This window comes from Salmo salar, chromosome ssa03 (genome assembly GCF_905237065.1).
Source record: "Salmo salar chromosome ssa03, Ssal_v3.1, whole genome shotgun sequence".
Lineage (NCBI taxonomy): Eukaryota > Metazoa > Chordata > Actinopteri > Salmoniformes > Salmonidae > Salmo > Salmo salar.
This window is the reverse complement of record NC_059444.1, coordinates 89,494,232-89,509,990: the sequence shown is the minus strand read 5'-3', so window position 1 is coordinate 89,509,990 and position 15,759 is coordinate 89,494,232. Positions and strand designations below refer to the sequence as shown.

Below are 15,759 nucleotides of genomic sequence, written 5' to 3'. Positions count from 1 at the left end.
GGATACTTCAACTGGTAACTATCATTCCTTACTCCAGGATACTTCAACTGGTGGCTATCATCCCTTACCCCAGGATACTTCAACTGGTGACTATCATTCCTTACCCCAGGATATTTCAATTGGTAACTATCATCCCTTACCCCAGGATATTTCAACTGGTAAATATCATCATTTCTGGGTAGATCTGATAGATTTATTGATGGGACAAGTAAACAATCAGCTGACATTTCAGCATGAATCACCTTCATTAGAGCCTATCTATGATCATCCATATGAATGAGGTGTGAGGCACAGGGAGTCCAGCCTTGGTTCTTCCCACCCTGGCCTGAGCTGGTGGTTCTTCCAACCCTGGCCTGCTTGATCCTGAGCAGTAAAACTATAATCCCTTCCAGAGCCCTGGGTGCAGGGCCAGCTCCAGCAGCTTCATCAAGCACCTCACTACAGCCCAAACCAACGCAGCACAGACCTGACGGGGAAAGATTGACAGCACAGGACCAAGGTGCCAAGGAGAAGGGGGATATCACACCATCTCTTTCGCTCTCATATTGTTCACTTCACCTTCTCACCATCTCTCTCTGCCTCTCATCATGCTCCTGTTTGTTGGTGATGGCAAGACATTTCAGTCTAGCTGATGGATTTAACAGACTTAGAAAACTAGGTCTCAGTCCTATACTGGAAAACAATATCCTCTGTGTTCTAACTCTGTGGACCCAGGCAGCCTCTGTATTCTAACTCTGGGGACCCAGGCAGCCTCTGTATTCTAACTGGGGACCCAGGCAGCCTCTGTGTTCTAACTCTGGGGACCCAGGCAGCCTCTGTGTTCTAACTCTGGGGCCCAGGCAGCCTCTGCGTTCTAACTCTGGGGCCCAGGCAGCCTCTGTGTTCTAACTCTGGGGACCCAGGCAGCCTCTGTGTTCTAACTCTGGGGCCCAGGCAGCCTCTGTGTTCTAACTCTGGGGACCCAGGCAGCCTCTGTGTTCTAACTCTGGGGCCCAGGCAGCCTCTGCGCTCTAACTCTGGGGCCCAGGCAGCCTCTGTGTTCTAACTCTGGGGACCCAGGCAGCCTCTGTATTCTAACTGGGGACCCAGGCAGCCTCTGTGTTCTATCTCTGGGGACCCAGGCAGCCTCTGTGTTCTAACTCTGGGGCCCAGGCAGCCTCTGCGTTCTAACTCTGGGGACCCAGGCAGCCTCTGTGTTCTAACTCTGGGGCCCAGGCAGCATACGAGAAGACACACTTCAGCAGAGACCCAGGCCTCTCTTCCTTGAATGGCATCCTATTCCCATATTGGACTATGTTTGACCAGGGCAAAAGAAGGGAAATGCCAGATTGAGGCCAGATAGAGAGAAATGGACACCTGTGACTTATGGTGGAGGATTTTCCATAACCCTGGACTAATCCTACACACACACAGGAATACACATTACTACACAGGAAGAGACAGTACTACACAGAAAGAGACAGTACTACACAGGAAGAGACAGTACTACTCAGGAAGAGACAGTACTACACAGGAAGAGACAGTACTACACAGGAAGAGACAGTACTACACAGGAAGACATTTACATTACATTACATTTAAGTCATTTTGCAGACGCTCTTATCCAGAGCGACTTACAAATTGGTGCATTCACCTTATGATATCCAGTGGAACAACCACTTTACAATAGTGCATCTAAATCTTTTAAGGGGGGGGGTTAGAAGGATTACTTTATCCTATCCTAGGTATTCCTTAACCTGTTAGGGCTAGGGGGCAGTATTTGCACGGCTGGATAAAAAAAATGTACCCGATTTAATCTGGTTACTAATCCTACCCAGTAACTAGAATATGCATATACTTATTATATATGGATAGAAAACACTCTAACGTTTCTAAAACTGTTTGAATGGTGTCTGTGAGTATAACAGAACTCATTTGGCAGGCAAAACCCTGAGACATTTTCTGACAGGAAGTGGATACCTGATGTGTTGTATTACCTTTAAACCTATCCCATTGAAAAACACAGGGGCTGAGGAATATTTTGGCACTTCCTATTGCTTCCACTAGATGTCACCAGCCTTTACAAAGTGTTTTGAGTCTTCTGGAGGGAGATCTGACCGAACAAGAGCCATGGAACGATGATGGCCCATTAGACACCTGGCGCGCGAGTTCATGTTGGGTACCCTCGTTCCAATACGTTATAAAAGAGTATGCATTCGTCCACCTTGAATATTATTCATGTTCTGGTTAAAAAGGCCCTAATGATTTATGCTATACAACGTTTGACATGTTTGAACGAACGTAAATATATTTTTTCCCCTCGTTCATGACGAGAAGTCCGGCTGGCTTAGATCATGTGCTAACAAGACGGAGATTTTTGGACATAAATGATGAGCTTTTTTGAACAAAACTACATTCGTTATGGACCTGTGATACCTGGAAGTGACATCTGATGAAGAGAATCAAAGGTAATGGATTATTTACATAGTATTTTCGATTTTAGATCTCCCCAACATGACGTCTAGTCTGTATCGCAACGCGTATTTTTCTGGGCGCAGTGCTCAGATTATTGCAAAGTGTGATTTCCCAGTAAGGTTATTTTTAAATCTGGCAAGTTGATTGCGTTCAAGAGATGTAAATCTATAATTCTTTAAATGACAATATAATATTTTACCAATGTTTTCTAATTTTAATTATTTCATTTGTGGTGTTGACTTGACTGCCGGTTATTGGAGGGAAACGATTTCCTCAACATCAATGCAATAGTAAAACGCTGTTTTTGGATATAAATATGAACTTGATAGAACTAAAAATGCATGCATTGTCTAACATAATGTCATCTGATGGAGATTGTAAAAGGTTAGTGCATCATTTTAGCTGGTTTTATGGTTTTGGTGACCCTGTCTTTGAATTGACAAAACATTACACACAACTCTTGTAAATGTACTGTCCTAACATACTCTAAATTTATGCTTTCGCCGTAAAACCTTTTTGAAATCGTAAAACGTGGTTAGATTAAGGAGATGTTTATCTTTCAAAGGGTGTAAAATAGTTGTATGTTTGAAAAATTTGAATTTTGACATTTATTTGGATTCAAATTTGCCGCTCTTGAAATGCACCTGCTGTTGATGGAGTGCACCACGGGGGGGACGCTAGCGTCCCACCTAGCCCATAGAGGTTAAAGAGGTGGGGTTTCAGGTGTCTCCGGAAGGTGGTGATTGACTCCGCTGTCCTGGCGTCGTGAGGGAGCTTGTTCCACCATTGGGGTGCCAGAGCAGCGAACAGTTTTGACTGGGCTGAGCGGGAACTGTGCTTCCTCAGAGGTAGGGGGGCCAGCAGGCCAGAGGTGGATGAACGCAGTGCCCTTGTTTGGGTGTAGGGCCTGATCAGAGCCTGAAGGTATGGAGGTGCCGTTCCCTTCACAGCTCCATAGGCAAGCACCATGGTCTTGTAGCGGATGCGAGCTTCAACTGGAAGCCAGTGGAGAGAGCAGAGGAGCGGGGTGACGTGAGAGAACTTGGGAAGGTTGAACACCAGACGGGCTGCGGCGTTCTGGATGAGTTGTAGGGGTTTAATGGCACAGGCAGGGAGCCCAGCCAACAGCGAGTTGCAGTAATCCAGACGGGAGATGACAAGTGCCTGGATTAGGACCTGCGCCGCTTCCTGTGTGAGGCAGGGTCGTACTCTGCGAATGTTGTAGAGCATGAACCTACAGGATCGGGTCACCGCCTTGATGTTAGTGGAGAACGACAGGGTGTTGTCCAGGATCACGCCAAGGTTCTTAGCACTCTGGGAGGAGGACACAAGGGAGTTGTCAACCGTGATGGCGAGATCATGGAACGGGCAGTCCTTCCCCGGGAGGAAGAGCAGCTCCGTCTTGCCGAGGTTCAGCTTGAGGTGGTGATCCGTCATCCACACTGATATGTCTTACAGACATGCAGAGATGCGATTCGCCTCCTGGTTATCAGAAGGGGGAAAGGAGAAGATTAATTGTGTGTCGTCTGCATAGCAATGATAGGAGAGACCATGTGAGGATATGACAGAGCCAAGTGACTTGGTGTATAGCGAGAATAGGAGAGGGCCTAGAACAGAGCCCTGGGGGACACCAGTGGTGAGAGCGCATGGTGCGGAGACAGATTCTCGCCACGCCACCTGGTAGGAGCGACCTGTCAGGTAGGACGCAATCCAAGCGTGGGCCGCGCCGGAGATGCCCAACTCGGAGAGGGTGGAGAGGAGGATCTGATGGTTCACAGTATCAAAGGCAGCAGATAGGTCTAGAAGGATGAGAGCAGAGGAGAGAGAGTTAGCTTTAGCAGTGCGGAGAGCCTCTGTGACACAGAGAAGAGCAGTCTCAGTTGAATGCCCAGTCTTGAAACCTGACTGATTAGGATCAAGAAGGTCATTCTGAGAGAGATAGCAGGAGAGCTGGCCAAGGACGGCACGTTCAAGAGTTTTGGAGAGAAAAGAAAGAAGGGATACTGGTCTGTAGTTGTTGACATCGGAGGGATCGAGTGTAGGTTTTTTTCAGAAGGGGTGCAACTCTCGCTCTCTTGAAGACGGAAGGGACTTAGCCAGCGGTCAAGGATGAGTTGATGAGCGAGGTGAGGAAGGGGAGAAGGTCTCCGGAAATGGTCTGGAGAAGAGAGGAGGGGATAGGGTCAAGTGGGCAGGTTGTTGGGCGGCCGGCCGTCACAAGACGCGAGATTTCATCTGGAGAGAGAGGGGAGAAAGAGGTCAAAGCACAGGGTAGGGCAGTGTGAGCAGGACCAGCGGTGTCGTTTGACTTAGCAAACGAGGATCGGATATCGTCAACCTTCTTTTCAAAATGGTTGACGAAGTCATCCGCAGAGAGGGAGGGGGGGGAGGGGGAGGAGGATTCAGGAGGGAGGAGAAGGTAGCAAAGAGCTTCCTAGGGTTAGAGGCAGATGCTTGGAATTTAGAGTGGTAGAAAGTGGCTTTAGCAGCAGAGACAGAAGAGGAGAATGTAGAGAGGAGGGAGTGAAAGGATGCCAGGTCCGCAGGGAGGCAAGTTTTCCTCCATTTCCGCTCGGCTGCCCGGAGCCCTGTTCTGTGAGCTCGTAGTGAGTCGTCGAGCCACGGAGCAGGAGGGGAGGACCGAGCCGGCCTGGAGGATAGGGGACAGAGAAAATCAAAGGATGCAGCAAAGGAGGAGAGGAGGGTTGAGGAGGCAGAATCAGGAGATAGGTTGGAGAAGGTTTGAGCAGAGGGAAGAGATGATAGGATGGAAGAGGAGAGAGTAGCGGGAGAGAGAGAGCGAAGGTTGGGACGGCGCAATACCATCCGAGTAGGGGCAGAGTGAGAAGTGTTGGATGAGAGCAAGAGGGAAAAGGATACAAGGTAGTGGTCGGAGATTTGGAGGGGAGTTGCAATGAGATTAGTGGAAGAACAGCATCTAGTAAAGATGAGGTCAAGCGTATTGCCTGCCTTGTGAGTACGGGCGAAGGTGAGACGGTGAGGTCAAAAGAGGAGAGGAGTGGAAAGAAGGAGGCAGAGAGGAATGAGTCAAAGGTAGACGTGGGGAGGTTAAAGTCACCCAGAACAGTGAGAGGTGAGCCATCCTCAGGAAAGGAACTTATCAAGGCGTCAAGCTCATTGATGAACTCTCCAAGGGAACCTGGAGGGCGATAAATGATAAGGATGTTAAGCTTGAAAGGGCTGGTAACTGTGACAGCATGGAATTCAAATGAGGAGATAGACAGATGGGTCAGGGAAGAAAGAGAGAATGTCCACTTGGGAGAGATGAGGATTCCAGTGCCACCACCCCGCTGGCTCGATGCTCTAGGGGTATGCGAGAACACGTGGGCAGACGAGGAGAGAGCAGTAGGAGTAGCAGTGTTATCTGTGGTAATCCATGTTTCCGTCAGCGCCAGGAAGTCTAGGGACTGGAGGGTAGCATAGGCTGAGATGAACTCAGCCTAGTTGGCTGCAGACCGGCAGTTGCCGAGGTGGGACCACCAGGTTAGAGTGGCAGCGGCCACACGGTGTGAAGCGTTTGTATGGCCTGTGCAGAGAGGAAAGAACAGGGATAGACAGATACATAGTTGACAAGCTACAGAAGTGTTGTTTCTTGTTTTATTGTCTCTTGTGTCTTTAGAGAACTGTTTCACTTTGATATCCTTTTTCTTCTGTCCTGATTTTCTCTTTCTTTTCTTCTGTTAACTAGATATTCTTTGTTGTTCTTCGTTAGCTAGCTAGCTTCTTCCAAAATAGTCCCTAGCAACTGCTTAGCAACTGGTAAACAATTCAGCTAGCTAAGATAACTACAATTTTATGAAAAATAGTTATTTTTCAAAAGCCTATCTTCTTTGTTTGTTGCTTGTTTTTTCTCCTATTCAGTCTTGCAGTTTTCTTTTGCTTTTTTCCGATGTACTTCACTCTAAAAACCATGTAAATTTCAATATTTGTAGGAGCTCATTTTTCAGCTGCTGCTGCTCAAATTGGAGTTCCGGAACAAAAGAGACAGTACTACACAGGAAGAGACAGTACTACACAGGAAGAGACAGTACTACACAGGAAGAGATAGTACTACACAGGAAGAGATAGTACTACACAGGAAGATACAGTACTACACAGGAAGATACAGTACTACACAGGAAGATACAGTACTACACAGGAAGAGACAGTACTACACATGAAGAGACAGTACTACACAGGAAGAGACAATACTACACAGAAATAAACAGTACTACACAGGAAGAGACAGTACTACACAGGAAGGGACAATACCACACAAGAAGAGACAGTAATACACAAGAAGAGACGGTAATACACAGGAGGAGACAGTACTACACAAGAAGAGACTTAACTACACAGGAAGAGACAGTAATACACAGGAAGAGACAGTACCACACAGGAAGAGACAGTGCTATACAGGAAGAGGCAAAGGAGCTGATCATGGACAACAGGAAAAGGCGGGCCGAACAGGCCCATTAACATCGACGGGGCTGTAGTGGAGCGGGTCGAGAGTTTCAAGTTCCTTGGTGTCCACATCACCAAAGAACTATCATAGACCAAACACATCAAGACAGTTGTGAAGAGGGCATGACAAAACCTTTTCCCCCTCAGAAGACTGAAAAGATTTGGCATGGGTCCCCAGATCCTCAAAAAGTTCAATAGCTGCACCATCGAGAGCATCCTGACCGTTTGCATCACCGCCTGGTATGGCAACTGCTCGGCATCTGACCGTAAGGCGCGACAGAGGGTAGTGCGTACGACCCAGTACATCACTGGGGCCAAGCTTCCTGCCATCCAGGACCTATATTATAGGCGGTGTCAGAGGAAAGCCCATAAAATTATCAGAGACTCCAGTCACCCAAGTCATAGACTGTTATCTCTGCTACCGCACAGTAAGTGGTACCGGAGCGCCAAGTCTAGGACCAAAAGGCTCCTCAACAGCTTCTACCCCCCAGCCGTAAGACTGCTGAACAATTAACCAAATGTTCACCGGACTATTTACGTTGACATTTTTTTTGTACTCTGCTGCTTCTCGCTGTTTATTATCTATGCATAGTCACTTCACCCCTACCTACATGTAATCTGTACCCCCACACACTGACTCTGTACCGGTACCCCCTGTATATAGCCTCGTTATTGTTATGTCATTGTGTAACTTTTATAATTACATTTTTTTGTATTTTTGTATTTTAAAAAAAATAATAGCAATCTTTATATATATATATATATATATATATATATAATTATTATTATTTTTTTACTTTAGTTTATTTCGTAAATATTTTCTTAACTCTTCTTGAACTCCACTGTTGGTTAAGGGCTTGTAAGTAAGCATTTCACAGTAAGGTCTAAACTTATTGTTGTTGTATTTGGCTCATGTGACAAATAAAGTTTGATTTGATTTACTACACAGGAGAGACGTCCTCCTTTGTAGAGAGCAGGTAGGTCAGCTACTGTAATCACCAATAGATTAATTCTCCAATAAGATAATGTACAGTCCTGTGTGTGTGTGTGTGTGTGTGTGTGTGTGTGTGTGTGTGTGTGTGTGTGTGTGTGTGTGTGTGTGTGTGTGTGTGTGTGTGTGTGTGTGTGTGTGTGTGTGTGTGTATTGGGGAGGGAGAAGAGTCCATATACTATAGAAATTACTTTTCCCTCGTTCCCAAAGGTCCATTATAAAGAATAGACCACTAGATTGTAGAGTGTGTAAATAATTGAACGTTTTGTTTACAGTCAAATTCTAATTTGTTCACATTGGAAGCATCTGAAGACTAGACTGATTAAATGGTTCAGGTGTTGATGTTTTGAAATATTGCAAACCCTGTTGAAGAGTTGGACAGAGTGAGGAGACCTGTGGGAGCTGCTAATAGAAATCAGTATGGAGTTGTTTATGTCCTCCTCTGAAGGAGCACTGAGCTGCATAGTGCACGCACACACACACACACACACACACACACACACACACACACACACACACACACACACACACACACACACACACACACACACACACACACACACACACACACACACGGCTTCTGGAGTCAGACAGGTTCCATGCTGAGAGGTGAACATGTTCATATACAGTTGCTATAACAACACACACTAGTCAGCTCTGTAACATGTTTATATACAGTTGCTATAACAAAACACAGTAAAGTTAGCCATTTCGACCTCTCTTGATAGCTGTTTGGATCCCTTCGTTCTATGGGTGGAAATGTGTGTGACTGTGGTGGTCTCAGTGGAAACTCTCTGTCATTCACTGGCGAGGTGAGCCCGTAATTCCAGTAGAATAATTGTCTTATTAGAGCAGACTGAATCTGGTCACTGTAACTCACGTTCACCTCAAATCATTTATGGTCAATTGGAGGGACAATCAGTTCCAGAGAGAGTATAATCTACATATTTCATGACTCTAGTTGACTGGCCATGAGGAGGAAGGTGTTGAGTTGGTCAGCAGTCCCAGAACATTAGAAAACATTTAAAAACCTGGAAGATCTACACATATTCCTCTCCTCAGGATATCTACCTCAACTGCACTGAGATACCCTGAACCAAAACAGGATCCAAAGCAACAAGAAGAGCCAAGACAAATAGAGGATGGGAGGACTGGGAGTAAAACTACAGGAGACCTGGACCTGAGACCTACCAGCTACCTACTGGGACAAACCTGGACCTGAGACCTACCAGCTACCTACTGGGACAAACCTGGACCTGAGACCTACCAGCTACCTACTGGGACATACCTGGACCTGAGACCTACCAGCTACCTACTGGGACAAACCTGGACCTGAGACCTACCAGCTACCTACTGGGACATACCTGGACCTGAGACCTACCAGCTACCTGCTGGGACATACCTGGACCTGAGAACAACCAGATACCTACTGGGACAAACCTGGACCTGAGACCTACCAGCTACCTACTGGGACAAACCTGGACCTGAGACCTACCAGCTACCTACTGGGACAAACCTGGACCTGAGACCTACCAGCTACCTACTGGGACAAACCTGGACCTGAGACCTACCAGCTACCTACTGGGACAAATCTGGACCTGAGATCTACCAGCTACCTACTGGGACAAACCTGGACCTGAGACCTACAAGCTACCTACTGGGACAAACCTGGACCTGAGACCTACCAGCTACCTACTGGGACAAACCTGGACCTGAGACCTACCAGCTACCTACTGGGACAAATCTGGACCTGAGATCTACCAGCTACCTACTGGGACAAACCTGGACCTGAGACCTACCAGCTACCTACTGGGACATACCTGGCCTTGGAGCCTGGAGGTGTCAACTCTGAGGTGATGGATGACTGGATCTCAGAGGTGGACTGCAGCACTTCCAATACAATGCTACACCTGATTCCGATATAAACATGCTTCTGAATACATTAAATACATCAATCCATTGCAGCCCTATATTGGTGTTGTGGGATTGACAGTGTTAACAATGTGTAATCACTGATTGACAGTGTTCACAACAGAGATAAAGTAGATATGTAAATACTGTGTTGTTGACTGACTGATTATTGAAGCAGAACAACAGAATTCCTCTGAGCAACTCCTGTGGAGGCCATCTACAGTCAATACAAGCTGTTAGGTTAGCACTACTGCCCCCTGCAGGTGATATGAAGGAAGTGTTACTTCAATTGTAAAGAAACTGATCACTAGCAGTCCTCCAACAGGCCAGGTGGAAGTTCATAGACTTCACATACAGCATCATAATAATTACTTTCATACACTCTTATACTCTCTAGATCTCTATTATTCAGATGAGCTATCTGTTGGGACTGAGTCCAATCTGACAGCCTCTGATAGTTTCATGATTTTGGGGTGGCAGGTAGCCTAGCGTTTAGAGCCAGTAACCGAAAGGTTGCTGGATCGAATCCCCGAGCTGACAAGGATTTCAAGAGGATAATTTTTATTTATGGGCTGGCATATCTAGCCATAAGAGATTCACTTTTAATGCCAAAGTAGATTTTAAAGAGACAAGGTGGAGGTATTTTTCTGCGTAGAGAGAGAAATAGAACACATCCCTGACCATACTGTGATAAAATGAAGCCTTTCCTCCTCCTTACCCTACAGATCCTTAACGTGCTGGAATTGCTTTTTGTTGTGTCCCGGGGTGGAATTAAAAAAGTTATTCTGGAAACTCAGCACTGTAAAATAAATAACCATGGGAATTCAACTAAAATAATATACTAAAAATAATATTTTGTGTCTATATGTGGCTTTGGGAAATTGGTTTCCCTCCATTTCCACCCCTGGTTAAATTGGTTTCCATGCGTTCCCTCCATTTCCACCCCTGGTTAAATTGGTTTCCATGCGTTCCCTCCATTTCCACCCCTGGTTAAATTGGTTTCCATGCGTTCCCTCCATTTCCACCCCTGGTTAAATTGGTTTCCATGCGTTCCCTCCATTTCCACCCCTGGTTAAATTGGTTTCCATGCGTTCCCTCCATTTCCACCCCTGGTTAAATTGGTTTCCATGCGTTCCCTCCATTTCCACCCCCTGGTTAAATTGGTTTCCATGCGTTCCCTCCATTTCCACCCCTGGTTAAATTGGTTTCCATGCGTTCCCTCCATTTCCACCCCTGGTTAAATTGGTTTCCATGCGTTCCCTCCATTTCCACCCCTGGTTAAATTGGTTTCCATGCGTTCCCTCCATTTCCACCCCTGGTTAAATTGGTTTCCATGCGTTCCCTCCATTTCCACCCCTGGTTAAGTCTAAAGTTTGCTATTGTTTTCACTTCATTCTTTTTGAATTCATTTAGTCTACCATAGATACACTCATTGGCTAAAACACACAACATGCTCACAACATTCTCACAATTCTGTATTATGATGTCATTCCACAGCATCATCACATGGCTGTTGTGGATCAAAGTGCGGTCTGTTCCCTGAGCATCTCTTCTTCCTGTAACACTCGGGTGAAGTTGCCCTGAGTAGACGCTGATCTTGGGTCAGTTTGGCATTTTCCCCACTAATGGTTAAGGTTAGGATTGGGGTGGCTAAGCTGATCTTAGATCTGTACCTAGGGGAAACTTCACCCTGGAGTGTAACAGTCATTGAGGCGTGATCTGATTACTTAATCGCCTGCACTGTGACTCTCACATGATGCTCCTAGAATCCCTGGGAGCCCTGGGCTATATTCATTAGGAACCAAACAGACTAACCCTAACCTTAACCCTCACACATGATGTTGCTGGAATCCCTGGGAGCCCTGGGATTTATTCATTAGGATCCAAACAAAAGCAACGGGTCGAAACAGGGAGGAATCTACATGAATTTGACCAATAAAAAACTCTAGTTCCGTTACAAGTTATTTTGTTACAGTGTAGACTAATGAATACACACTTCTGGCTGCTGGAGCCCCGCGCAAACTACCCACCCACCACACCACACTGCATAGAGCTGTACTGACCTGGCTTCCACCACCTCAACTCTCTCCCTTTCCCCTCAGACAGTCTCCTTTCCTCTCCTCTAGTCTCTTAAACTGACCGGAAGACAGGGAGAACAGCCTCTCACACATTGATTAGTTGAGAGGACAAGGGAAGAAAAGTTTCTGAGAGGACAGGAGAATAATATTTTCTGAGAGGACAAGGGAAGAAAAGTTTCTGAGAGGACAGGAGAATAATATTTTCTGAGAGGACAAGGGAAGAAAAGTTTCTGAGAGGACAGGAGAATAATATTTTCTGAGAGGACAGTGGAAGAATAGTTTCCTAGAAGACAGGAGAATAATATTTTCTGAGAGGACAAAGGAAGAAAAGTTTCTGAGAGGACAGGAGAATAATATTTTCTGAGAGGACAAGGGAAGAAAAGTTTCTGAGAGGACAGGAGAATAATATTTTCTGAGAGGACAAGGGAAGAAAAGTTTCTGAGAGGACAGGAGAATAATATTTTCTGAGAGGACAAGGGAAGAAAAGTTTCTGAGAGGACAGGAGAATAATATTTTCTGAGAGGACAAGGGAAGAAAAGTTTCTGAGAGGACAGGAGAATAATATTTTCTGAGAGGACAAGGGAAGAACATTTTCTGAGAGGACAGAGGGAGAACCGTTTCCTGGCAGCTAGGAAGATGAGGAGGTTGCAGTCCATGAGATGGTTTTGTTTTCCCTGGTTGAGGAGAGAGAACACACAGACTGAGACCAGCCCACTCATACCAAAGGTACAGTAACTGTATGTCTGTCTGACAACCTGTATACTGTTAGTTATGTACTCACTGTACATCATAATGAATAGAGTTTACAGTCCCATCAACGTTGCAAGCATAGAAAAATAATTCAATAAAAGGACTTGCAACCTTTAACCCTGTCAGTTTGACTGGTAAAGTCATGCGTAAACTGCAATGGCTACCAGTTACCCATTATGCAATTCTTGATTTGGATGGGGAGACCCGTTCTATAGATTCTAATTATATGGTTACAAGTAGGCTAAACCTAAAGACAACGACTACTGTACGTAGTCTGAATTTGATGAGTTGTTTTTGTCTCAGTGAAATCTCATTGTTTATTGTCTGTCCTGTTTCCTCTTTGAAGACAGACACAGATAGAGAGTTGTCAGGAGTCCTTCAGGGGACTGAGGAGAGCAGCACAGAAGAACAGGCTCCAGAACCAGGACCAAATGATGGACCAGGGAACCAGGGTAGAACCAGGGAGGTAAAACCCAGAGCCTATAGCAGTCCTTTCTCCCTGAGAGACCTCCTTCTCAAGTACCCCCTGTTCTTCAGCAACCTCCTCTTCACAGTGCTAGGCCTGGTGGTCCTGGCCCTGGGACTGTGGGGCCTCATCAACAAGGAATCCTTCGCTCAGGACAAAATAGGACAGATCAGCACCGACCCCATGCTGGTGTTTGTGATGCTGGGCTTGGTGCTGTCTACCCTCTGCCTGTCAGGCTGTGTGGGGGCTCTGAGAGAGAACTGCTGCCTGCTCCAGGTCTCCTCAGCCACCGTGCTGGTCCTGGTAGCAGCCCAGGTCCTAGCGGCCATCGTGGCCTACAGCCTGCAGGGACAGATAGATGGATACCTGAGGTCAGGTATGCTGGCTGCCATGGTACGTTACCAGGATGACCTGGACCTGAGGTTCATCACAGATGAGATCCAGATAGGACTGCAGTGCTGTGGGGCCGACAAGTACAGAGACTGGGAGGTCAACATGTGAGTGAGATGTGACTGACCAGACCATTGACATGATGACTTGTGATGACATGGTCCATTGACTGACACACAGCCTTATGAACTGATGTCTGTCAATGAGGGTTGTTAGTATCATTTTGATAGTTTTGTTCGTTATGAGCAGGTTTCTCTTGTAAAATAGATTTCATCTCAGAGAATTACCTGTATGAACAAAGACGAAATTAAATGTATAAAATATAAATCTGTCAAAGATGATATGTTACATAACTAGGGTTATTGCTTTTATGTCACATAACATTATCCAAGCAGGCAATTTAATTGGTTACAGTCCTTGCTTTTCTCCTCCCATGTCCTCTTCATCCCAGGTACTATAACTGCTCTGCCCCGGGGGTGCTGTCCTGTGGGGTCCCTGCTACCTGCTGTGTGGACCCCCTGGGGAACGGCACGGTGTGGAACTCCCAGTGTGGAGTAGGATCCCAGCAGCTGGATGAATTCTCTGCCCAGAGCGTCATCTTTCTGGGGGGCTGTCTGGGGGGCATGTCCCGCTGGATAGAGCAGCACACAGGCCTGATAGGAGCCGTGGGTATCGTCCTACTGGGGATTCAGATCATCCCTCTGTTCCTCACCACACGACTGATGGATAACATCCAGTGCAGTAAAGCTACAAGATAATAACATATAGTGGAGTAAAGCTACAATTTAACATCTAGTGGAGTAAAGCTACAAGATAATAACATATAGTGGAGTAAAGCTACAAGATAATAACATCTAGTGGAGTAAAGCTACAAGATAACATCTAGTGGAGTAAAGCTACAAGATAATAACATATAGTGGAGTAAAGCTACAAGATAATAACACCTAGTGGAGTAAAGCTACAAGATAATAACATAAAGTGGAGTAAAGCTACAAGATAATAACATATAGTGGAGTAAGACTACAATTTAACATCTGGTGGAGTAAAGCTACAATTTAACATCTGGTGGAGTAAAGCTACAATTTAACATCTGGTGGAGTAAAGCTACAATATAATAACATATAGTGGAGTAAAGCTACAAGATAACATATAGTGAAGTAAAGCTACAAGATAACATATAGTGAAGTAAAGCTACAATATAATAATATCTAGTGGAGTAAAGCTACAGGATAATAACATATAATGGAGTAAATCTACAAGATAACATTTAGTGAAGTAAGCAAGAAGATAACCTATAGTGAAGTAAAGCTACAAGATAATAACATATAGTGGTGTAAAGCTACAAGATAATAACATCTAGTGGAGTAAAGCTACAAGATAATAACATATAGTGGAGTAAAGCTACAAAATAATAACATCTAGTGGAGTAAAGCTACAAGATAATAACATATAGTGGAGTAAAGCTACAAGATACCTTCTAGTGGAGTAAAGCTACAAGATAATAACATATAGTGGAGTAAAGCTACAAGAAAATAACATATAGTGGAGTAAAGCTACAAGATAATAACATCTAGTGGAGTAAAGCTACAAGATACCTTCTAGTGGAGTAAAGCTACAAGATAATAACATATAGTGGAGTAAAGCTACAAGAAAATAACATATAGTGGAGTAAAGCTACAAGATAATAGCATCTAGTGGAGTAAAGCTACAAGATAATAACATCTAGTGGAGTAAAGCTACAAGATAATAACATCTAGTGGAGTAAAGCTACAAGATAATAACATCTAGTGGAGTAAAGCTACAAGATAATAACATATAGTGGAGTAAAGCTACAGGATAATAACATCTAGTGGTGTAAAGCTACAAGATAACATCCATAATGCTAGCTGGACTCTTATTATCACTATGTGCTGATGGACAAAAACTGTAACCATGGAAATGTATTATGATGATTACACAGTAAATGTCCTTGCTAGTGTGTTAGTGGAACACTACAATGTACTGGCTAGTGTGTTAGTGAATACTACAATGTACTGGTTAGTGTGTTAGTGGAACACTACAATGTACTGGCTAGTGTGTTAGTGGAACACTACAATGTCCTGGCTAGTGTGTTAGTGAAACACTACAATGTACTGGCTAGTGTGTTAGTGAATACTACAATGTACTGGCTAGTGTGTTTGTGGAACACTACAATGTACTGGCTAGTGTGTTAGTGGAACACTACAATGTACTGGCTAGTGTGTTTGTGGAACACT

The 15,759-nt window shown here is 45.0% G+C and overlaps 1 protein-coding gene across 1 annotated transcript; it reads left to right on the top strand.

Annotated features, from left to right (window-relative positions):
• The first annotated feature begins 8,658 nt into the window (after positions 1-8,658).
• On the top strand, positions 8,659-14,262 carry LOC106601907 (tetraspanin-10-like). Its single transcript, XM_045716077.1, has 3 exons — positions 8,659-8,721; positions 12,995-13,611; positions 13,956-14,262. The coding sequence occupies exons 1-3, from the start codon at positions 8,659-8,661 to the stop codon at positions 14,260-14,262; spliced, it is 987 nt and encodes a 328-aa protein (XP_045572033.1).
• Positions 14,263-15,759: the final 1,497 nt, after the last annotated feature.